Genomic DNA, 23,320 nt, shown 5'->3' with positions numbered 1-23,320 from the left:
GGTGGGTAGATAATACCCTAGTCATCTTACTTGAAAATGTAACTTTGGCCCTGACTGATGTGCTCCACATACTCCAGAATGAACTTCTTCCATGGCTTTGACCGCTTCATCTTTTCCTAAGCATCGAATGAGTACTTTGTCAAATGACCTTCGATATAAAGTTTTTTTTATAGTAGAGGAAGCGCGGTGCTCACTGCTTGATGCTCCACCTTTGCTTCGAATCTTCGGGAAGCTTGTTATGCTCAAGATAGTCGATAAAAGGATACCTCCAATCTTCAACATCAATGGTGTGAACTGACACTACATGAGAACTAGCACAATGGAGTGAAGGATTTGTTGTCATGACCCACCTTTGGCAAATTGGGATGTCCAAAATTTCGTCTCCAGACAGTGCTAAAGTCGCCGCCAAGTTTGCCATTGCATCTGCCATTTGATTTTCTTTTTGTGGCACATGTATGAGTATAACATTATCAAAGCCTTCAAGAGTTGAGTGGCGAGTTGGAAATAAAGTACCAAATCTTCCTTCTTGACCTCGTGATTAGTGAGCAGTTGATTAATCACCAACTTCGAGTCTCCATACACTTCGAGACTTTGAATTTCAATTTCTAACGTTGTTTGCAATCCTATGATCAACGTTTGGTACTCTGCAACATTGTTGGAGCACAATTCCCCAAGAGTGAAAGAATAAGGCAATATCTGTTTTTGTGGAGAGACAAAGATAACACCAGCCCCTGCTCCGTCTGCCCTAGATGACCTATCGGAAAACATCTTCCAAGTAGGAAGGACCTCTGCAAGGAAGACTTCCTCGTCCGGAAATTCATCTGAGATTTCCCAATCCGCTGGATTCCACTAGAATAGGGTGGTCTGCCAGGAAGTCGGCCAACGCCTATCCTTTCATTACTTTAGCGGGCACATATACGATGTCGTATTAGTTCAATAGTAACGCCCACTTAGCCATGCGCCCGGTTAGAACTGGTTTAGATAATATGAACTTAATTAGATCGGCTCGCGCCACCAAGTGTATTGTATAAGATTGCATGTAATGCCTCAACTTTTGAATGGCGAAGATGAGTGCAAGATACATCTTGTCTATCGGCGGATAATTTAGCTCAGGTCTGGTGAGGGTCCGACTTAAGTAGTACAAGGCTTTCTCCTTTTTGGCTTTATTTTCTTGGGAAAGAATGGCCTCAAGTGATCTCTCTTGAGCCGCGACGTAAAGAATAAGAGGTTTCCCGGCGATAGGTGCACCCAACACCGGAGGATTCGCCAGGTATTTCTTTATGCTCTCAAAGGCATTGCGACAAGTTTCATCCCATACAAATGGAACATCTTTCTTCATGAGTCGACTGAATGGTTGGCAACGGCCCGCCAGGTTCGATATGAACCGTCTGATAAAGGCAAGTCATCCTTGGAGGCTTTTCAACTCGCGCAAACTTTTTGGCTCTGGCATTTCCTGGATGGCTTTAATTTTGGATTGGTCTACCTCGATGCCTCGGTGCTTCACGATGAATCCAAAAAACTTTCCAGAACTGACGCCAAAGGCACACTTCAAAGGATTCATTTTAACTAGTATTTGCGTAACATGTCGAGTACTCTTCGTAGATCTTGCAGGTGATCACTTCTTTTCTTTGTTTGAGAACCAAATCATCAACATAGCATTCTACATACTTGTGCAGCATGTCACTGAAAATTTTCTGCATAACACGTTGGTACGTTGCACCGGCATTGTATAACTTTAATGGCATGACCTTATCATAATAAATTCCTTTGGGAGTTCGAAATGCAGTGAGTTCCTCATCCTCTGAGGCCATCCTTATCTGGTTGTAACCTGATGATCTGTCCATGAATGACAAAACCTCATGCTTGGTTGTCGCATCCACCATGAGCTCTATGATTGGCAGTGGGGAATCATCTTTTGGACATGCCTCATTTAAGTCACGAAAATGTACACAAACGCGGATTTGTCCGTTCTTCTTCTTGACAGGAACAATGTTTACGATCCACTTGGGATACTGAACCTCTCTAATGAAGCCTGTGGTAATTAACTTATCAACTCTACTTCAATTTGAGGAATAAGTTCTGTTCGAAAGCGTCTTTGTATTTGCTTGGTTGGCCGAGCCTCCGGTTTGACAGAAATTCGATGAACTGCTACCTTTGGATCCAGGCCAGGCATTTCTTTGTACGTCCAAGCAAAGACATCTTTGTACTCGAGCAACAGATCAAGATATTCTTTTTTTTCTTCGGAACTTAAAGACGCACTCACAAAAATAGGTCTTGAGTCTTCCTCTGTTTCCAAGTTAATCTCCTTAAGTTCGTCTATAGTGGCTTGCCCCCCCTGTCTTCAAGTTCTGGAGGAGGTTCGTCTACTTCAATTTCAAAATATTCATAATCATCTTCCTCTACGGAATCTACTTCTGCCACCGTGACATGATAAGAGGTTTGGACAATGTCATCCGCACCGCCATTATCGAGGTTGCTATCTCCGTTTTGGCCAGTGAATATGATGGTATGTCGCTTCACTTTGAGTTGATCCGTGGAATCCACTTTGGATAAGACTTTGGATTTCTTTGCTCTCTTATCGACTACAAGTCGTTTTCCTCTTACATATTTGTCATTCCTTAGGTTCTTGGATATTTTCCAATGCAGGCTTTCGCGGAATGGGGTTTGACTCTTTCTTATCTTTGTCTGAACTTGACATCCTTGTGAATACAGAAATCCGAGTGGTTGTACTACTGATGCGATTGAAGAATGAATCTCTACTTGTTGTCATGTTCACATGGTCAAAAACCGACGCCCTTGTGATTGATCCTTCAATACATTCAGATGTTGCTCTTCGGGAACCTGGACAAATGCGATCGAACGACGAAATGCGAGGGGTTGATTGAACCTCTTGACTCTCCTCTTCAACTACCTTGACAATAATATGTTGCACAGGCTCGCTCCGCCCCTCTTCTTCCTGAAATTCTGATTGGCTTGCTCGAAGTGAAACTGAGACCAGCTTTAGAAGAATTAATTGTTGCCCATTGCTCTCTTAACTTCTTTTGTGGTTCATTGAGCTCATGCGCCATCTTTGATGCAGCTTGGTCGTCCTTTTTGCTTGATGAACCAAATTTGTATCCAGCCTTTTCTAACAGCTTGTATGCATTACGATCGAACCCTTCACTTGTTCTTTTCTTCGGCAGCAATCTATGTTCCATCTTACCTTGAATTGGTTTGACAAACCCCTTTAGTGGCTGCTTTGTAGGATTTCGGTTGCTCACCTTTATTAATGGCAATGTTGACTCCTCCCTCAATAATTTCATATCATCATCTTCTAATTTTTGTAGGCACTCTTGTGATTTTATCCCCACAAAGGGAGATTCCCCCTCTCTTCGTCTAGACTTCAAAACATAGCGAAGGACCGGAAATGCATGATTAGCTTTTCTTTCCGCAGACGATGTTGCTGCTTCATATGAGACTTTTTACGACACTTCACCATGAAGCTCAATATCTTTTGATTTGGCATCATTCTCCCTGACTTTAGTGGCTTTCCCCGTATAGGGTACTCCGACCGGAAGGACTTCTTTCATTGACTCCTCATCTGTGTAGAATTTAGAATATGCGAAGTATGATTCAGCTTCTGTGAATGGTTTGGTATCTCCTACCACGGTTTCACACCTCCGTGATAGAACTTGAAGCATTGGTATAAAGTGGATGGCACGATGCCATTTTCATGTACCCATGGTCGTCCCAACAACAAGTTGTACGATGTCTTCGCATCAATGACATGGAACAAGGTGTTTGATTTTAGCTCTCCGATGTCCATGTTTAGTCTAATCATCTTTATCGCTCTTTGTCCTCTTTGGTTCAAACCTTGGATCATGAGACGACTCCTTGATAACTCATCAACGTTGATGCCGAGTTGAGACATAGTTGACTTGGGCATGATATTTGTTGTTGACCCTCCATCTATGAGCATGCGATTCATCTTCCGTTCTCGCATGTACCATGTCACAAAAAAAACCGATTATGTGGCTTAGAGCCCAATTGGAGGTCATCATCTGTGAAGTGAATGGTATCACAATATGCATCACACGCGCCACATTCATTCATGCTTGTGGATTGTTTTCCTACATCAATGAGCAACTCCACAAGTGCGTATCTCGTTGATTTTGGCAATTGCATCAAGTCAGAGAGGCTACTATGGAAATGTAGACTCTCCAATTGTTTCAACACCTCATTTTTCTTTAACACTTGACTTGGACCTATTTTTCTTGCTTCAAACTTTTCTTCTTCTTTGGAGCTGACTTCACAACTTGTGGCCATTGAAGCGACCTCCAGTTGTTTTGTAGGCAAGTGTTTTATAGACAAGTTCCGGCGAAGAGGCTTCCACAAATATGGAACGACTTTCGTCTCAAAACATCCTCATCCACCCTCCTCCCATCGTGAAGGTGATTTCTTATGACTTGGTTGGGCAGTCGGTGAATTTGACATCATACCTTTGCGAGTTCTTCAACGGGTGACCAATATACATCCTTCATCATTGGCATTAGAGGCAACTTGGAGGATAGGTGTGGAAGCATGACATTCTTTAATTTCTTTGGTCTTCTTATGTTCGCGCGCCTCCTTTGTGAAACGGAACGGTGCTTTCATTGGGTGAAAAGGAAATGGAACTGGCTCGAATGATCCGAATGTTACTGTAGTACAATTGACTTCAGCAACGTCCAGCTCAATCTTCCTTTGCTTGGCGAGATTCATTATCAAATCCTTGAGAACAAAGCACTTCTCTATAGAATGTCTCACTGGGCGTGCCACTTTGTAGAATGAGAATCTGAAAACAAATGAGAGTGCAGACACGTGTACAAATAAAATGTAATTTATTGATAACCAAGCGCGAGGTGACAATCTTTGTGAACTCCTATGATTCTATCTCCGTATGTAACTTGGCTCAAGGGTGACATGCACTTGATCTTGAGAATTTGAGTTTGGATTTGAACTTGATGAAGAACGAGCGATTTGATAGCTTGACGATTCTTCATGGACTTGAGTTTGGATTTGGATTTGGATTTGATGAAGAACGAGCAATTTGGTAGCTTAATGATTCTTCGTGAACTTGGATTTGGATTTGATGAAGAACGAGCGATTTGGTAGCTTGATGATTCTTCGTGAACTTGAGTTTGAATTTGGATTTGATGAAAAACGAGCGATTTGGTAACTTGATGATTCTTCGTGGACTTAGGAGACTTCGGGATTTCTCGAGAGTGATCTTGCTCAAGTGATTTTTCTCTCTTCTTCTCAAGTCCCCTTCTGTTCATGTTAGGAGGGGTATTTATAGTATCAATCCTTCTATTTTATATAATATTTTAATGACACTAAAATAATAAATTTCTTTAATTGTATAATTAAATCCATATGTATTTTCTGATTAATTTAAAATTAGTTCTCATAACTAAATTAAGCAGAAAATAATTGATTTAATTATAATCATTAAAAAAATTATTAATTTAACAAATGTCCGATTACCATTTCGAATCGTCAATGACATTCAATTTCCGATTTAAGTCGGAATCACGTGACTTCGATTACGATCATCAATTATGTGCTGACACGAAATTATTCGGATCTGCACTAACTTTGTCGACTTTTGGGCCACGTGTGCAATTTTGTCGGGTTCTTGGTCGATTTAATCATTTAATGAAGATGACTTACTTTATTAAATTTCATGTGTCACCGTGGTTTAACCTCGTTGGTCGACGTCTGAGCACGATGTAGATTCTGGTAGAGGTTGCGGTAAGAGGGGATCGTTTTCTTTTCATGTTCAATAACGAACGTGATATGAATCAAGTGAAAAAGTGGGACGTGGAGTTTTCACCTAGCGATGATTCTCATAAATAATTATGATGGGTTTTTTGATATCATGCCGGTTCCCCGTTCTCCCTGATTTAGTTTGGATATGGCTTGAGATTCGAGAACTTCAGGCGGGGCAATTAACGTACAACTGATCGGCGAGACAATAGGGCCGGTGTTGGCTGTGGATATTGGTGCGTTGAATCGTGGGGCTGCACGGATCCGTGTGACCCTCCCCCTCAACGACCTTATGAAACTCCAACGTTGCCTAAACGCTGCCTTAGGGTTTCTCCCATCGACGTAATCATTGTGATGTATCATTATGAGAGGCTCTTTGGGCGTTGTCATACGTGCTCAAGGTTCTAAAAATCGCCGCCTAGGCGCTCGGAGACCCCTGGCCGCCGCGATTTTGTGCTAAACGGTGGTGTTAGGCGGCTGGGCGGATCCTAGGCGGTTAGGCTTTTTTTTTTATGTTCTGGATTTTGAGTTTGATTCGGATACAAAAGAAGTACTTGAACAATATGGAGAAGAAGAATTTGATGAGCTCCAAGGGAATAGGCTTGCAAGAATGCATTCCTGTTATTTGAATTGTTTTTCTTATTTTCCAAAGTGTTGGTGAATTGTGTTTCTTATTATTAATTTTCCTAAGTTCATCGTTGTTGAATTGTATTTCTTTTTTTCCTAAGAGGCTAAGATCATTAGATCAATATTGTTGAAGATTTCTAAGGATTAAAGATTAAGAACATATGTATTTTCAGTATTTTAGACATTATATATTTTTTACATTAATTTCATGCATTATATTCTTATTTTGATTGTATTTATATAATTATTTGTTATTAAAAATTAAAATATATACAAAAATACAAATCCGATTAATCCCCGATTAATCATCTGGGCGCTGGTTTTCAGCTGTCCGCCCGATTAACGCCTAGCGTTTTTTATAACCTTGTACGTGCTCCATGATCACTCATGGTGGTATGCATGCCATGTCCGACGGAACTAGAGGAGGCAGAGGCGGTACTTCATCCTGATGACAACCCACCTCCTAAGGCTAAAGTGATGGTCTTCTGAGTTTCTAAACCGACGACTCTTTCAGCTCCGACAATGGTGATAGAATCTCAAAGATAATTAGTTTAGTAAGAGTCTCTTCCTCTCTCAGTTGGTTCATATGACTTGAGTTTTTATCACTTAAAATTGCGGTATGACAAAAGTTCTTACATACTCATAATTATGATATTTTGTTATGTTGACATCAGTTTTAGCCGTTAGATTTAAACTTTTAATAACAGTCAAATATGATTATATTGTCAACGCGTCAGAGTAGCAATATTTTAAACATGTTAAACGTTCCCGTCTTATGAAGAGTTTCATAGTGCTCACTTTTAATATATATATTTTCTAGTTCAAGACCACAACTAGAATTATGTACAAACTTAATACATTGAACTCTGCTGTCTGCATAAGCTCGCAATTAAAGCTGAAGTCACCAAGCTACGAACAATATTTAGTAGAAATCGACGTCAACGAACTGTGGAGATCGAAGTACCAAAGATCACAAAGTCACAATAGCATTCATAAATAGAATCAAATTGAATTTCATAGGAGTATCATCGTTCTTTCTCGATTGCTCATGAAAACACTTCCTCCGCGCTACAAATTTTTTACGCGCCCAAAAACAACGACGTCCTAATCAAGTTGATTAAATCAACCACGACCCAACACGTGGCACTCATCCATGTGAAAACCCTCCCAACCGGAAACACGTGGCAATTTTTCTAAGAACAACAGAAAAAAAAAAAAAAACCGTTGCATTTCCCTCCACATATTCCCTTATCTTCTTCCTCCCATTTCTTTCCCTCCAAAAAAAAAAAAAAAAAAGATAACCCAAAATCTTGGCCTCCATTTACGACTCAGCTCAATCTGTAAACCAGAGAATCAGGGACCCTTTTCGAATCAGCCAGCCATGGCTAGCAAATTGGCCTTCACTCTTATAGCTCCAACTCGCTCTTCTACGAATCCCTCTGTTCAGAGACCCTTCGTTTCAGTTAACTCGTCTTCCTCCACCAGAGTTCAGTCCTTTCAGTTCTGCCGCCGACCGCTCTGCGTACGACGTCGTTTGCTCGTCCCTCCCTTCAAGGCCGCGGCCGACCAACAGAAAGGTCAGTATCATCGTATTATCTATGTAAAACATCGAATCGTTTGTAACTGACTAACTGATAAGTTTGGTAGTTCGATCAGTCATACATTGTGTTTGAGTGGTTGAATTAGTATCTTTTATTAGACGAGATTGGAGTGATTAGGATTGATGAACTGAACACTTTTCTTATCATTGTTAAGTAGATGGGTAGGGGTATCATTGATTCTGAGTTGAGATTATATATAGAAACATAATCTGTAAGGGACTAAAGGGAGTAAGGCTGATTTTTCTATGAAATTTCTTGAGTTGATTCTGGTGTATTCTTTTCAGGAAATGAGGACGTTGTTGATAGTAATGTCTTGCCGTACTGTAGCATAGAGAAAAAGAAAAGGTCATTGGGAGAAATGGAGCAAGACTTTCTCCAAGCTCTTCAAGTAATTTTACACTACATTTCACTTTCTATATTTACCATTTCTTTACCGCACGATAGTAATTTCTCCGATGAAGAAATAACAGCATATCACCATCGATAGGTATTTTATAACATATGTAGGCAAAAACATGCTGTCGTTTTTTGGGTTGCCTATACAATCATATAATTTTCTTATAATATGATGCAGTGTGATAGTAAATGTATATGTACTGAGATACTGACTTCTGTCTTTTTCCCCCCTCTAAAGTCATTTTATTATGAAGGAAAAGCTATTATGTCAAATGAGGAATTTGATAATCTCAAGGAAGAGCTAATGTGGGAAGGCAGCAGTGTTGTCATGCTAAGTACATACTACTTCTCTTTTCTTGATCGGCTTGCACCTCAATGTGTAAGGACTCGTAGCGCTAATTCTAAGATTTAATTTCTTTTGTTTGATTCTGCAATGCAGGTTCTGATGAACAGAAGTTTCTGGAAGCTTCAATGGCCTATGTGTCTGGGAAACCAATTTTGAGCGACAAAGAGTTTGACGAATTGAAGATAAGACTAAAGGTTTTGTGTGTGTGTGTGTGTGTATATATATTATATATATTTCATATTTTTGGTAGAGTTCGTGCCATCTATCTCCTTGTATAAGCGATCTTAATTTCTTTTCCAGGCGGAAGGGAGTGAAATTGTTGTTGAGGGTCCCAGATGCAGTCTCCGTACTAGAAAGGTACAAAATACTCATGTTTTGTATATCGATAATATCCCTACACCGAACTGGCAGGCCCTGTCTATTAATATGTTTGTGGGAGGAAAGATGTTTTCTTGCTGCACGTAATAATGTGAATACATGATACTGGTATCACAGTGATTGACCTCTATAAGAAGATATAGTTTTACATTTTTTTTTTGTTTTGTATTCATGTATTTGATTGTAGAACTATTTATCACACCATACGCTACTTCAATAACAAATCTTAAATTCTAACTTTCTCCATCTTCTTATTCTTCAAGCTTGGTTGGTACTATTAATGTAGCATGGAGTTTTTTAAAGACTTAAAGATGTCTATGTGTCTTGTCAATTGTCCAGCTTTATTTTTGGTGAGATTTTCTTGTCTGCAAAATAAGGGATCCAGCAGAGTTTCCTGCTTGACTAATTAACTTTTTTCGACAGGTTTACAGTGACCTGTCTGTTGACTATTTGAAGATGCTCCTGCTGAATGTCCCAGCGACTGTTGTTGCCTTAGGATTGTAAGTCATATGATTAGATCATCAACTACTGTATGCTTATAATACCCAATTTGATGACGTGAGAGAAATTCTTGTCAGAAGTTATAGCTACCAATCAATTGATCTGTAGAGCCATTTGCCTAGTATAACTAGCCTAACTATGAGGTTATATATTCGACCAAAAAAAACTATGAGGTTATAGATGCAACGCATAGGGTTTGGACACACACACACAGTTATCTCATTATCAATAATTAAAAAATAAGTTTCTTGTATCTTCCTATAAATTACAAGAGTTTTTTTCACCAACAGTCCCTCAATTCTGGTGTACCTACCAATGTGATACCTCAACTCTTAATCGTACCAATGTGATACCCAGACTCTAGTATTGCTATCATTGAAGTACTTCCGTTAGTTTTTTTAAACTTTTCCGTTATCTTGGTGACGTGGCAGGTAGGTGAGGCCCACAAAGAGGGTTAAAAGACAAAATTAACCTCATCTGAGAGGAGCAATGTTTTTCCCGCCCTTTACCTTGAGAAAGACACCCAACAATTCCAATTTTGGCGCCAATTTTCACTCCCTACTCCTTAATTTGTGTCTAATATCTAAACTAAAGAACTATCGCCAACCAGTCGACCACAATCTGATAAAACCTAGATCAATCTCATTTTCTATTTTTACCCTAACACTTGTTAAACTAACAGAATAAATATATAAATTTATATGGAACATCTCATTTCCACAATCTCATAAGAATATAAAAACACATAACTTAACGAAATTCAAATACATGTTTAAGTACCATTAGTTGCCACCTTTTATGTTGATCTGCCATGATTTTTGCTTGTAAGAACTAATGGTACATGTAGTTGAATTTCGTTAAGTTATGTGTTTCTATATTCTTATGAGATTGTGGAAATGAGATGTTTCATATAAATTTATATATTTATTCTGTTAGTTTAACAAGTGATAGGGTAAAAATAGAAAATGAGATTGATCTAGGTTTTATCAGATTGTGGTCGACGGGTTGGCGGTAGTTCTTTAGTTTAGATATTAGACACAAATTGAGGAGTAGGGAGTGAAAATTGGCGCCAAAATTGGAATTGTTGGGTGTCTTTCTCAAGGTAAAGGGCGGGAAAAACATTGCTCCTCTCAGATGAGGTTAATTTTGTCTTTTAACCCTCTTTGTGGGCCTCACCTACCTGCCACGTCACCAAGATAACGGAAAAGTTTAAAAAAACTAACGGAAGTACTTCAATGATAGCAATACTAGAGTCTGGGTATCACATTGGTACGATTAAGAGTTGAGGTATCACATTGGTAGGTACACCAGAGTTGAGGGACTGTTGGTAAAAAAAACTCAAATTACAATCTAATGTTACCTTTTAAATCATTGTCATACTGATCAAACTCTGCCTTTTCATAGTTTTGGAGTTATGTTTCTTATTCTCTCTTAATAAAGCTTTGTTCTCTTTTGGCCATCGACCTCAGTTACTTAACATTCCTCCTTCTCTAACTCTGCTAGGTTTTTCTTCTTGGATGATCTGACTGGTTTCGAAATTACATATCTGTTGGAGGTATGTAGTCACCCTGCATTATACCTTGTTCTATTTACAGATTATCTAGGCCTACGAACAGTCATGATGCAGGCACAGGACACCAAATTTTTATTCGTTATCCTTCGCTTTTATGCTGTCGTAACACAACCTCCATAATTGCTTTGACTCACAGCTCCCAGAACCATTCAGCTTCATTTTCACATGGTTTGCTGCTGTGCCGGTCATAGTTTATCTAGCCACACAACTCACTAAACTTATTGTCAAGGATGTTTTGATCTTAAAGGTAGAGCTCTGTTTTGTCAAATATCAATTCTCAAAATTGTACTACAAGACCTTCCTGATCTTATTTTCTGATTGCATTATTAACTCCTGACATTTATTGTCTAGGGCCCTTGTCCAAACTGTGGTACAGAGAATCAGTCCTTCTTTGGGTCAATACTGTCGATTTCGAACGGAGGTTCTACCAACAACTTAAAGTGCTCAAAGTAAGTACCGAGTTGATCATTGATATTAATCATCCACATTTTAGTTCCTTTGTTCTTACATTTTGCTCTTACAACTATTATAATTATACCGTCTTGCAGCTGTGGAACTCCGTTGGTGTATGATAAGACTACGCGCTTGATTACTTTGCCAGAAGGTAGTTAGACCCGAAACTTGGGAGAGGATCAATAAGATCAACTCAATTATGTAGCATTAAGTAATTCATAATCAGCACTTGCGTGTAAGTCTTTTTCTTGTGCTGAAGATTAAACTAATCAGTTACGCTGGTAAAATATCCAGAAATTGGTTGTGAATACTGAATACCTCAACAGTTGATTGTGAATATGAATACACACGAAAAAAGTATCATGATCGGTTAGTTCAGCTTTCTGAGCATATAATTTGAAGTTTTGACAATATATTGGTTAATCCAATTCTGATATGAGGGTCGGCGTCTGCGTACATACAGGTACATCAGAGCATGTGTACTCTAAATCAGATTAGTAAAACTGGGATACTACAGATAGTTTCTATGTGCCACACCCAACTTCATCCCAAAAAAGAAAGAAACAAGAGTATACAGATAATCAGACTGATAAAATGCTCTTCCTTGTAGTAAGAACTAAAAAGAGACGCTTTAAGATAGGAGCAAGTCTTCTGCAGTTTTTAAATTCAAATTACGATTAAATACAAACCAGCTTCAAATGTCAGTCGAATGATTAGCAGAGAGGGTAATTTTAGTTATAACATACAACCCCATGAAAATCAGCATCAAATCAAAAGGGGCCAAAACATGGCAGTCTACTTCCTACTCGATCTATTAAAGATGTTGTGACTGGACCAATCAGAACAAATGCAGTGAAGACCATCTTCATCTATAGAATTGCCACATCCAAATAATCCCCAATCTACAAATCAAAATACGATGTCAGCTCCCCCCTGGAAGATACTAGACAAGACGCGTAATAATAAACATAGAGAGCATAACAGTAAGTCAGTAACATTCAAATATAATTTCATCTACCTGGAACCTGAGCTCATTCAAAGACTTAATGTCATCTATACGTCTCCCCATGTTTCCATGAGCATGTGTCATTCCCACCTTTAAGAACAGAAGAAATAAAATTACAATTTAAACTTATCAGCAGAAATATATAAAAAGATCATAACAAATGGTTGAACTGTATTTGCACCTCAGATCAAATGCCCCCATCTGCATGCTAAAATTTAACACCCTTCATACTAGCTCACAGACTAGACTAGAGTCACATATAAGATAAATAAAGTTCAAAGACATCTGGGACTAATAATTGCATGTCATGAAGTAGTGACAGGTTTCAAAGGCAGAGTATTGTAACAATATAGACAAATCACATAATGTTCCTATTAGCAAGTATGACTTGTACTTTTGATCAACATAAGTTTTAGTTAAGAGTTTTTTTCACCAACAGTCCCTCAACTCTGGTGTACCTACCAATGTGATACCTCAACTCTTAATCGTACCAATGTGATACCCAGACTCTAGTATTGCTATCATTGAAGTACTTCCGTCAGTTTTTTTCAACTTTTCCGTTATCTTGGTGACGTGGCAAGTACGTGAGGCCCACAAAGAGGGTTAAAAGACAAAATTAACCCTATCTGAGAGGAGCAATGTTTTTCCCGACCTTTACCTTGAGAAAGACACCCAACAATTCCAATTTTGGCGCCAATTTTCACTCCCTACTCCTTAATTTGTGTCTCTTATCTAAACTAAAGAACTACCGCCAACCAGTCGACCACAATCTGATAAAACCTAGATTAATCTCATTTTCTATTTTTACCCTAGCACTTGTTAAACTAACAGAATAAATATAGAAATTCATATGGAACATCTCATTTCCACAATCTCATAAGATGTTCCATATAAATTTCTATATTTATTCTGTTAGTTTAACAAGTGCTAGGATAAAAATAGAAAATGAGATTGATCTAGGTTTTATCAGATTGTGGTCGACTGGTTGGCGGTAGTTCTTTAGTTTAGATAAGAGACACAAATTAAGGAGTAGGGAGTGAAAATTGGCGCCAAAATTGGAATTGTTGGGTGTCTTTCTCAAGGTAAAGGGCGGGAAAAACATTGCTCCTCTCAGATAGGGTTAATTTTGTCTTTTAACCCTCTTTGTGGGCCTCACGTACTTGCCACGTCACCAAGATAACGGAAAAGTTGAAAAAAACTGACGGAAGTACTTCAATGATAGCAATACTAGAGTCTGGGTATCACATTGGTACGATTAAGAGTTGAGGTATCACATTGGTAGGTACACCAGAGTTGAGGGACTGTTGGTGAAAAAAACTCTTTAGTTAAAGTAATGAATAGGACTCACTATCCTGTCGAATGGAGGAAAGCAAGGTTTCCTTGGGATATCAACTCATCAACTCATCTTGCTTACTTTTTTTTAAAAATTTTTAAGTCTATCATGACACACACAAGGCCACAAGTACCTTTTTCAAGACAAAACGACCGCCCTTGTCGGGGTATACAAAAGCAAACGACAGTTGTGCATTTCTTCTCCTTGCCGATGGGGCAATCTCCTTTACCTGAAAAACAACTATATCATTTCCTGAACAAGTAATAAGCTATTTCACCCATATATGGAGAAGAGGATAGAGCGATATGCGGTTCTGAAAGCGGAAAACATACAAGATCAGTTAGTTCGCGAAGTGTGGCATCTTTCCATGTATAGATCTGAACCTCATCTTTGGGTTCTTTGCCTCTCTCTGCAAAGTCCTGCTGAGTGTGATGACCCCCATTCTGCAACACATTTGTTAAAACAAATATGTCAACTTCTGATTCCAAAAATCTCATCACCATACCCATGAGCAAGTCTGTTCCATTTTCTTATCAGTCGAACTACATTCAAAATAATCAAAAGTTGCTTAGTTCTACTGGCAATGTCTTTCCATCCTTCGATTCTCTTATTAGTAAAACAAAGGTCTCCGAATCACTCCAAACAAAAATGAGACTGCTTTATATATCATTTCAGTAACCGAACATCATTCTTTTGTTCTGTAACTATCTACACTTAGAACCACCTTTGAAACCAAGAGAGAGCAAAAAGACTAAAGCACATGATTTTCGATGTTTAACTCACTGTCCCAATACACCAAACACCCATATATAACACTAGTTTCATAAACAAAATCAACAAAACCCAGTTCCAAAATAATCAAAGAATTAAGTCTTGCTCAAAATTACCAACACATTATTTAACCATTAACCAAAACCCATTTCAGCTCTATCAATGAGTAAACAAAAACTGAAGAAGACTATGCATACCTTGGTGAAGACCCGGAGCAACAAAGGGCAAGTCTGCATTGCACAAAGAACCCAAATTTAAATACGAAGAAAATTAAAAAAAGGGAAATTGAAATGTAGAAACCCTAAAGAGAGAGAGAGAGAGAGGAGGAGGAGGAGGAGGAGGAGGGAGACCTTTTCACGGTCGACCGGTTCGAAGCGGCTGGGAGGAGGGGGAGGTGGGGCCCAGGACTGGGGAAGAGGAGGAGGTGGAGGGAGAGGTCGGCCGGGTGGGCCTCTGGGATGGGCTCCGGCTCCGGCTGCTCCGCCCATTCGTTCGTCTCTGTTTCTCCTCTCCATTTTCTTAAACCCTTTTGCTTTGTTTTTCTGAGCTCTGTCTCTCTCTCTCTCTTGCTCTTTGCGGGTACCAAAGCGGGTTTGGTATTCGGGTATTGGGTCGTTAGACCTCAAAACGACGGAGGCCTTGATTGGAGCCCATCAACATGCGTCTATTCAACATTGATCTGTATGTATCAATGATATACTTGCTACCCATAAATCAGTCAAAGGAACTTCATTGGGTTGGATCCTGTCTCCTCGATTCGTTCTTAATGTGTGGTTTTCACTGAAGAAATTGCAGGGCCTGTGATTGCTTTTTCTCCCGGCTTGTTCAATCAAGCTGGGGTCACATCTTGGTTAGGCGACTCGACTCGACAGCGGCAACATGTCCCCCTTCGTGCGCATTATCTCGGAGTTTGTCTCCGCTTGTTATGGTATGCATGAGTTGGGGCTTGTCTTGAGTTCAGAAGTTCAGTAGTATGACTAGTAGACTCTATCACAATTAACGACCTGTTTTGTTTTCGGTTCGCTTCCTTGTTGATCTTTGTATTTTGTTGTATTATGTTCATGTTTCGAGTCTTGTTTTTTTTTTTAGTCGGAACATGTGTGGCTTGGTTAAGTTTTGTCCAAAAAGAAGTTCAGGACACCTCAATGAACACGCACGTACAAGATGTGTCAACCTGCCTGAAAATGTAGCAACTCAAAAGCTCTTACGTCAGACTCTGTTTCACCTTCATATTGATCTAGTAATTAAGATTGACATACAAATCTCCTCACAGTGAAATCCAGCAGAACATTGTGAGAAATCCATACCTTGAAGACTTGAATGACTATATATAACACATCCAAAAGTTATCATATAATTCGTACAAATTAGGTACAGGAAGTCAAATCGATACTCCACCGTCTTTTATAGCATTCAATCATTCAGCTAATGTGATATAATTCTTTAGATTTTGACTTAAATTATTCCCCTAATTTAGGGATGTTAAATCTCTTTTATATTCTTTTATTCTTTTTCAAAATTATTCAATTTCAATTACCCGACCCTCGCTCCTGGAATTAATCACATACATGTCACCTTTACATAAGAAACCTGAAAAACTAAGCTTAAATGAGGGAAGTGACTGACGCTATTATTTTGGAAGAGATCAGAACAAAGACACCTGAATACTCCATCAATAAACCTCAAGACCTGCAATATTGGAAGAACGAATGTCCTGATCAGTCTTATATTGTCTATCACCCACTTAACATATCTGCAAAAACAAAACCTGCCTGCACGTTTACATGATGTTTCCTTATATTTTGTAAACAAATTATTGAAAGCCCTCATTTGACTTGTAGGACATTCTCTAATTCGTTGTGGTCACGAAGGCTTTTCTTGCCACCTCCATGTTTTGCAGTCGGAAGTGAGAGTTATATAAGGGCAGGCAACACTATCCGTTGAGCATTGCAGAAGCCAGAGTTCATCACAAAGCTTGCCATCGTAGCTCTAACAAGCTTCTTAGCTATTGCCATGACTTCTTTCCTTCGATCGTGGAGCTTCAGCCTCGTCTTGGTGTCATGGATGTTGACGACCATAGGCAGAACAACCTTGGCCGCTTACCGACCAAGTCCATGGAAACTCGCTCATGCTACTTTTTACGGGGATGAAACTGCAAGAGAGACCATGGGTAAGTGATTCATTAACGTTATAACTAGCTCATTCATCTACGTGAATGAGTGAGTTTTTGTTTAGTATCTAACAGATCGAGGTCGATCAAGTTACTTGTTACTAATGGGAAATCATATCTAAGAAAGTTGGTGTAGATACAAACCTTAATTTGTTTTCAATAGTGTAGATCTAAGATGAATATAAAGGTAAAAATACTCGATCACGTGCTTGTTCCCTATTGTTGAAAAACAAAATGACATATCATCACTTTCAGATTGTAGCTAGCCATTGGATGTTGACATACACTGTGATCATGTTAGGCAAAAGTTTATTGTTTTGCCTTTCTTTTATGAAGGAGGAGCTTGTGGATATGGAAACCTGTTCCTCAATGGCTATGGGACGGATACTGTAGCATTGAGCTCAACGCTGTTCAACAATGGCTACTCTTGTGGAGCTTGTTTCCAGATCAAATGTTATCAGTCTCCCTGGTGCTATAAAAATGTTCTGTTCACCACTGTCACCGCTACCAATCTTTGCCCGCCAAACTGGTCCCAGAACTCCAATGCCGGAGGCTGGTGCAACCCTCCTAGGGTTCACTTTGACATGTCCAAGCCTGCCTTCATGAAGATTGCTCAGTGGAAGGCTGGCATTGTTCCAGTCATGTTCCGCAGGTATGCCCTTCAGAATATATTTTAGTATTGAATTTCTTGGGTTGCAAGGAATCAAGTCTTTAGATTCCCAAGTGACTTAACATTAGAAAGAGAACAATTAGCCTGGAATATTTTATCCGAAGTTTAATTAGCTCATTTTTTTGTTCAAGTTTATCCTTAATTCATCGCATAAAATCATGACAGTAGGAGATAGTACTGGAGTATAATGTCATACACAAGTCTAAAGAGTCATTTGACATCATTAACCTGATATTTCTATCATCTAAACTTGATTGAAGGTGCAGCCCTCATCTTATTAATCGATCAAATGATCAATTTGATGGACGAAGAATGTTTGATGAAATGCCTTTTAAAGACATACACTTTCTTATTTAATAAGTGCATTGCACTCATACAATTACAAACTTTTCACTTCGTACCTACGATTTCAGGAATAAAATCAATAGGAAAGTTATTTCTTCGTCCTTAGATCTTGAGGTCACCTAACTATGAACAAATGATTGATTGCAGAGTGGAGTGAAACTTAAATTTCTCCTTGAAAATTTGATTGTATGAGATCTTGGGAGCCATAACTTTGTTATACTAACCTCATTGTATCTGTGGTTTATTTCTTGCAGGGTACCATGCATGAGGTCTGGGGGGCTCAGATTCTCTTTCCAAGGAAATGGATACTGGCTCTTGGTCTATATCATGAATGTGGGTGGAGCTGGTGATATTAAAAACATGTGGGTTAAGGGATCCAAATCTGGGTGGATTCTGATGAGCCATAACTGGGGAGCTTCATACCAGGCTTTTGCAACCTTGAAGGGCCAAGCTCTCTCTTTCAGGGTCACTTCCTACACAACCAGGGAAACCATCATTGCATGGAATGTTGCTCCTTCTAACTGGAATTTGGGTTTGACTTACAAGTCAAATACCAACTTCCGCTGATCATGTACAAAAACAACAGTGCAATCTTAAGATTGTCATCTCTATCACTTTTTTTGTTTTCTCAGTTTGATCCTTCTGATACATGTTACTATGTAATTAAGTAGCCCCACGGCGAGTTTTCCTTTTCAGCAGTAGCTTGTATCTGGTGGCTACAGGAAATATTTGTAGCTCTTGTGGTATGAATATTTCGAATTCTCTTTCTCAAGTAATTTGTATCATATATGACGAAATGAATCTTGACTCACAATCATGAGATAAGATTCACATGCTGATGAGTACTACTAAAACTGCTTGTTTTCTTTGTTTTTGTGGAAACAAGCATAGCAATATAATACTTAATTACTCTCCCTATATGAATCAAAAATAGTTCGAACATTTCTATTGTATACATGTTAATTTATGATTGTGGCTCACTCACAAGTGCAATGAAGCAAACTCATCCTTGTCTAATCAGTAAGCCATGACAAAGTTTATGATCAATCTTGTGGGCAGTACTCAGAATTCATAATCCAAAACTCGTCCAACTATTGGTGTGCATGTTTGGTATCCTAAATCTTATGTAATTGTTAGCAAGACTATCTATTCTCTCATTGCAAAATGCAAATTAGTAATTGCGAGCAACATGTGCTCATTACTTCATGAGTCACTGCTAGCATGTCACATATTTAAAATGGTTCTGTGATGCAATGGGAAATTTTTGGGGCCAGTAGAAGAGGAGGAATCAAAAATGGAATGCCATGCTTGCTAAACGTGAGACCCACAAAGTGATTAAAGTGGGGGACATGTTTTCAAGCACAATTAGGGATATTATGCCCTCCCAAAGACTATGCTTCTCCTTCATTCCATTGCCTCTAGGCCTAAGCACGCCAAGTCTCTTTTTCACTTCCTTTTGCAACAAACTGTAATCATCACCCAGGCTCCAACATCATTTCTCATACCCTTTGCATATGACTCTCTATCACTCCATCCCCCTTGCCAACTCAATTCCTCCTTTTCTTTTTTCATTTTCTGGCTAGGAGGAAGATCCAGAGAAATTAAAGATGATTTGGACTGTAATAGTAAGCGTTTTATTAAAGGATAAGTGTTGATTTTTGTCACTGAAGCTATACTCGATTTTCGATTCAGAGAAAACGAGCATTCATTTGTTATTTGTCCAATTTTTTTTGTATTGTTAGTAAACCAGTCTTCCATATATTGACTCCACCTAAATTCAAAGCAGCAGATAAACTTTGGATCAAAAATGTCAAACCACCTAACAAATATTCCTAAGACCTTCATAATGGAGAAAGTAAAAAACCTTCTTTTCTCTTTTGCTTGCTTACCCTTTAATCCAGCAGAGCTTTTGCTGAGCTATAAAGTTCTCAAACAGTGAAACTTCACCCTTTGCAACCCTTTACCAATCTCTGCGATCCATAGAAAATTAAGAAGCTGATATAGAGCTAGTTATACAAGAATTCAAGCCATTCTTTTAGTTACACCCATAATAAATCAAACAAAACCATACTACATTTGTTCTATCACTCACTAGCTTCATAAATTTTTCAGAACAAAGCTCATTTTCTCCATGGGATCTGTCTTCACTCTATCACTCATGCTTCTTACATCCATATCAGTAGCATTATCAAACAATGAAGCTCAGAATATCAAATCAGCTCGCCTTCTTGATCTTCTCATCCGAGACTACACCTTCAAGACCTATGATACATACTTCAAGACAGGAACACTGCACAATGTTCACTTACCAGCAAACTTCTCTGGCATCAGAGTCGATACAGTGAGATTCAGATGTGGCAGTCTCAGAAGGTACGGCGCGCAGGTAAAGGAATTTCATCTAGGCACTGGTGTTTCTGTTAATCCATGTGCAGAGAGGGTGATGGTAGTTACACAAAACTTGGGATATAATTGGTCATCTATATATTATGCCAACTATAACTTGTCTGGGTACCAGCTTGTATCCCCAATTTTAGGCCTATTAGTTTATAATGCTGGTACTGATGTCAACTTTAGTAACCCTTTTGAGGTAGGAATTCAAGCTCTAGAAAATCCTATCACAATAGACTTCAAAAACATCACGAGGGTGAACAATGAATTAGGTCTTACAAGGCCTTTATGTGCTAGCTTTGAAGGTGATGGCAAAGTGACACTAGCAAGGGAGGCTTCACCTTACATCTGTGTTGCGAAAAGGCATGGCCATTTCGGCTTGGTGGTTGAGAAGCCATCACCAGTTCAGCTGAGGAAGAAAGTTAGCCAGTGGAAAGTGGCAATTGGTATCACACTGGGTTGTGCAATAGGTGTTTTTCTTTTGGGGTTTCTTCTGGTGGCAATGCTTGTGAAGGTGAAGAAGAGATCAAGGATAGAGGAGATGGAGAGAAGAGCTTATGAAGAAGAGGCTTTACAGGTATCAATGGTTGGACATGTTAGAGCTCCCACAGCTTCAGGAACACGAACGACGCCAACGATTGAACATGAGTACAAACCTCCTCATCCTCATTGAAATACTGCATTCATTTTTGTTCATACTTGATTCTTTTTTGTAACACTATTAGATGATTTGTAAAATATATTTATTTTTTGACGACATTAAATTTAGTTAATTGAAATTTTCGAAGGCCCCGTACGTGATCCAAAGTATGTGAGTTCTATTTTAGACTTTTAGTACTTTAGAGAGTTTCAGATTTGCAGGTAGAGTAGGCTGAGCTGAATCACATTTGTAAAACTGAAGGTACGACTTCATGTCAGTAGACTATTGCACAGTTCAACATATAAGCTAACTCCCATGAATCTGAATTGTGCAGAGTGCAGATGCTCACAAGTACTACTCATCATCCAGAGTTATATGAAACCTTCTCTGTCTTTGTAAAAAAAAGGCAGTTGAACCCAAAGTCCCAAATGTCGGAATGTTGGATGCTTCAAACTGCATACAATATGGCAAATGGGTGAAATTGCATACGATATATGCTAAATAATTGTCAACAAGCCTGTATGGGAACCCACACTTAAAAACCTATCAGCCCACCAAACTTATGCATTTAGCCCATGCCAATTCCCAAAGATTGGCTAAAAATTTCCATGTAAATTATGAACATTACTGCAGACTGTGCAGCCCTCAATACAAAAGGAAAGAAAACAAAGAGAACTAATTTCTTTGTGGACAAGTTTTAGCCAAAAATCCCACCCTATCCAGTCATGGATGACCTTTTAGAACACGATTTTGCTTGATGATCTCCCCTACATGCAAAATCTACATTCTATTCAAGCCTCCAAGGTCAGCTCCAATCTGGTAGTTTTTCTGCTTCCTATCTAATATGATTGTAGTTTATAGTTTATACATGGCCAAACAGATTACAAGTCAAGTAAATGTGATTGAATCCAGAACAGAAACAAATGAAACCACAGCATCATGATCTCTTGGAAGTTGGAACTACATTGTCATATGCTTTGATTGTAAGCTTAACTACCATTGTCTCATATAGTGGACATGTATGGCCTTTACTAACATATAGAATTGATGATCCAAAATTTCCGAGAGAATAAGAAGCATCGAGCATGTGCTTTTCGTTTATAAATATTCATGACAGGCCGGATGGATTTGGACATCTTATGATTAGCATGCATGTGCAGATTTGGATTTCATAGATCGTGATTTCAATATGATTGTATGAGAGATTGGAGAGAGGTAAACTGAATATCACTGTAATTTTTGCCATACTATGATATCGATTTCTAAATTTCCTAGCTTCTTGCAGAGCCATAAATTTTGAGATACGTACTCAAGTCTATTATGATGAAAGCTCTTGTAGGAACTGGTCTTTTAGCAATAGAACACTCGTTAGGAGTTTAGGGATTTGGCAGCCTCACCAATGATGTTTGGATTATTTTTCTTTCCGAAATTCTAAAGCAAATTACTGAAATTAGCATTAATCACAATGCCCCTACGGCTCTACCTACTTGTTTTACGGCTCTTTTCAATTTAAATTTTAAAATCATTTGTAAAAAAAAACAATTAGTGATATTCAATTTTATCACACAATGTTTGGTCAGTTTCAAGTGTTATTTCACAAAATAACGTCTTCACATTCCATACGTTTGATTTGGTAAAATATCCCAACAGATCTCAACTAGCAATCGATCAATAATTAAGGCTCCATGCTATCACTAACATCATCCAAATCCACTCTTTAACTTCTTAATCGGAATGTTTCACATATCGCCTCTTATAGTAATCTATCTCCAAGAAATTTCGATCAGATCGAGTACGTTTTATAGTTAGATTACCTCTCCTTAAAAGACAATTAAATCTCATATGTTAATGTCATTAAATCTTACTCGACTCTAAATACATCCATAATTTTTCCATAAAGAGCCATATATAAATCAAATATAATATTCACTCCAAATATAAATCCGTGCCTGCCTAGGAAATCTTAAGCTAAATACCCTCACACCTCCATTATTAATCATGCATTTAAGGTTCACCCAACAAGTTTGGCAAACCTCATAGGATCCACTAAACCCTAAAAAGCTTCTTAGCATTAAAACTCCCAAACTCTATAGGACTCTCTCTCTCTCTCTCTCTCTCTCTCTCTCTCTCTCTCTCCACTAAACCATAATAAAGTGATTAAAGACTTTAATTTATATTCACCCACCACGCCCAGTTACAATTTTCCCGGGAAATTATTAACCGACTTACCTTCTCCTTCCCGGGAAAAATCTGCGGTAAAAAACAAAGCTCCCCATCAAATCTCAACCCATCTTTTAACCTCAAAAAATCTCAACACACCCAACACAACACAACACAA

The 23,320-nt window shown here is 38.6% G+C and overlaps 4 protein-coding genes across 4 annotated transcripts; 3 read left to right on the top strand and 1 right to left on the bottom strand.

Moving 5' to 3' along the window:
* The first annotated feature begins 7,710 nt into the window (after positions 1–7,710).
* Positions 7,711–12,025, top strand: LOC126794733 (PGR5-like protein 1B, chloroplastic). Its single transcript, XM_050521503.1, has 10 exons — positions 7,711–7,988; positions 8,297–8,400; positions 8,647–8,743; positions 8,848–8,948; positions 9,055–9,111; positions 9,556–9,632; positions 11,137–11,188; positions 11,343–11,453; positions 11,558–11,655; positions 11,755–12,025. The coding sequence occupies exons 1-10, from the start codon at positions 7,793–7,795 to the stop codon at positions 11,816–11,818; spliced, it is 957 nt and encodes a 318-aa protein (XP_050377460.1). The 5' UTR covers positions 7,711–7,792; the 3' UTR covers positions 11,819–12,025.
* A 229-nt stretch (positions 12,026–12,254) lies between these two features.
* Positions 12,255–15,308, bottom strand: LOC126794793 (histone deacetylase complex subunit SAP18-like). Its single transcript, XM_050521573.1, has 6 exons — positions 15,120–15,308; positions 14,967–14,999; positions 14,331–14,441; positions 14,132–14,227; positions 12,678–12,755; positions 12,255–12,561 (listed from the first exon to the last, which is right to left on the bottom strand). Exons 1-6 carry the CDS (start codon positions 15,282–15,284, stop codon positions 12,529–12,531), a joined length of 516 nt encoding a protein of 171 aa, XP_050377530.1. The 5' UTR covers positions 15,285–15,308; the 3' UTR covers positions 12,255–12,528.
* Positions 15,309–16,782: 1,474 nt separating this feature from the next.
* Positions 16,783–18,521, top strand: LOC126794446 (expansin-A7). Its single transcript, XM_050521164.1, has 3 exons — positions 16,783–16,939; positions 17,276–17,591; positions 18,209–18,521. The coding sequence occupies exons 1-3, from the start codon at positions 16,783–16,785 to the stop codon at positions 18,519–18,521; spliced, it is 786 nt and encodes a 261-aa protein (XP_050377121.1).
* Positions 18,522–19,887: 1,366 nt separating this feature from the next.
* On the top strand, positions 19,888–21,173 carry LOC126795211 (uncharacterized). Its single transcript, XM_050522057.1, has one exon. It carries the CDS (start codon positions 20,086–20,088, stop codon positions 21,013–21,015), a length of 930 nt encoding a protein of 309 aa, XP_050378014.1. The 5' UTR covers positions 19,888–20,085; the 3' UTR covers positions 21,016–21,173.
* The last annotated feature ends 2,147 nt before the right edge of the window (positions 21,174–23,320 follow it).

This window comes from Argentina anserina, chromosome 5 (assembly GCF_933775445.1).
Source record: "Argentina anserina chromosome 5, drPotAnse1.1, whole genome shotgun sequence".
In the NCBI taxonomy this organism is placed as follows: domain Eukaryota; kingdom Viridiplantae; phylum Streptophyta; class Magnoliopsida; order Rosales; family Rosaceae; genus Argentina; species Argentina anserina.
This window is presented reverse-complemented; position numbering and strand designations above follow the sequence as displayed.

Excerpts from the sequence above, each read along its gene's own strand:
- LOC126794733 (XM_050521503.1), top strand. The coding sequence starts at position 7,793 with ATGGCTAGCAAATTGGCCTTCACTCTTATAGCTCCAACTCGCTCTTCT. Across the intron at positions 8,401-8,646 it reads ACTTTCTCCAAGCTCTTCAA|TCATTTTATTATGAAGGAAA; the intron begins GTAATTTTACAC and ends CCCCCTCTAAAG. Across the intron at positions 9,112-9,555 it reads GCAGTCTCCGTACTAGAAAG|GTTTACAGTGACCTGTCTGT; the intron begins GTACAAAATACT and ends TTTTTTCGACAG.
- LOC126794793 (XM_050521573.1), bottom strand. The coding sequence starts at position 15,284 with ATGGAGAGGAGAAACAGAGACGAACGAATGGGCGGAGCAGCCGGAGCC. Across the intron at positions 14,228-14,330 it reads TTCGCGAACTAACTGATCTT|GTAAAGGAGATTGCCCCATC; the intron begins GTATGTTTTCCG and ends GTTGTTTTTCAG. Across the intron at positions 12,562-12,677 it reads TGAATGAGCTCAGGTTCCAG|ATTGGGGATTATTTGGATGT; the intron begins GTAGATGAAATT and ends TTTGATTTGTAG.
- LOC126794446 (XM_050521164.1), top strand. The coding sequence starts at position 16,783 with ATGACTTCTTTCCTTCGATCGTGGAGCTTCAGCCTCGTCTTGGTGTCA. Across the intron at positions 16,940-17,275 it reads AACTGCAAGAGAGACCATGG|GAGGAGCTTGTGGATATGGA; the intron begins GTAAGTGATTCA and ends TCTTTTATGAAG. Across the intron at positions 17,592-18,208 it reads GTTCCAGTCATGTTCCGCAG|GGTACCATGCATGAGGTCTG; the intron begins GTATGCCCTTCA and ends TATTTCTTGCAG.
- LOC126795211 (XM_050522057.1), top strand. The coding sequence starts at position 20,086 with ATGGGATCTGTCTTCACTCTATCACTCATGCTTCTTACATCCATATCA.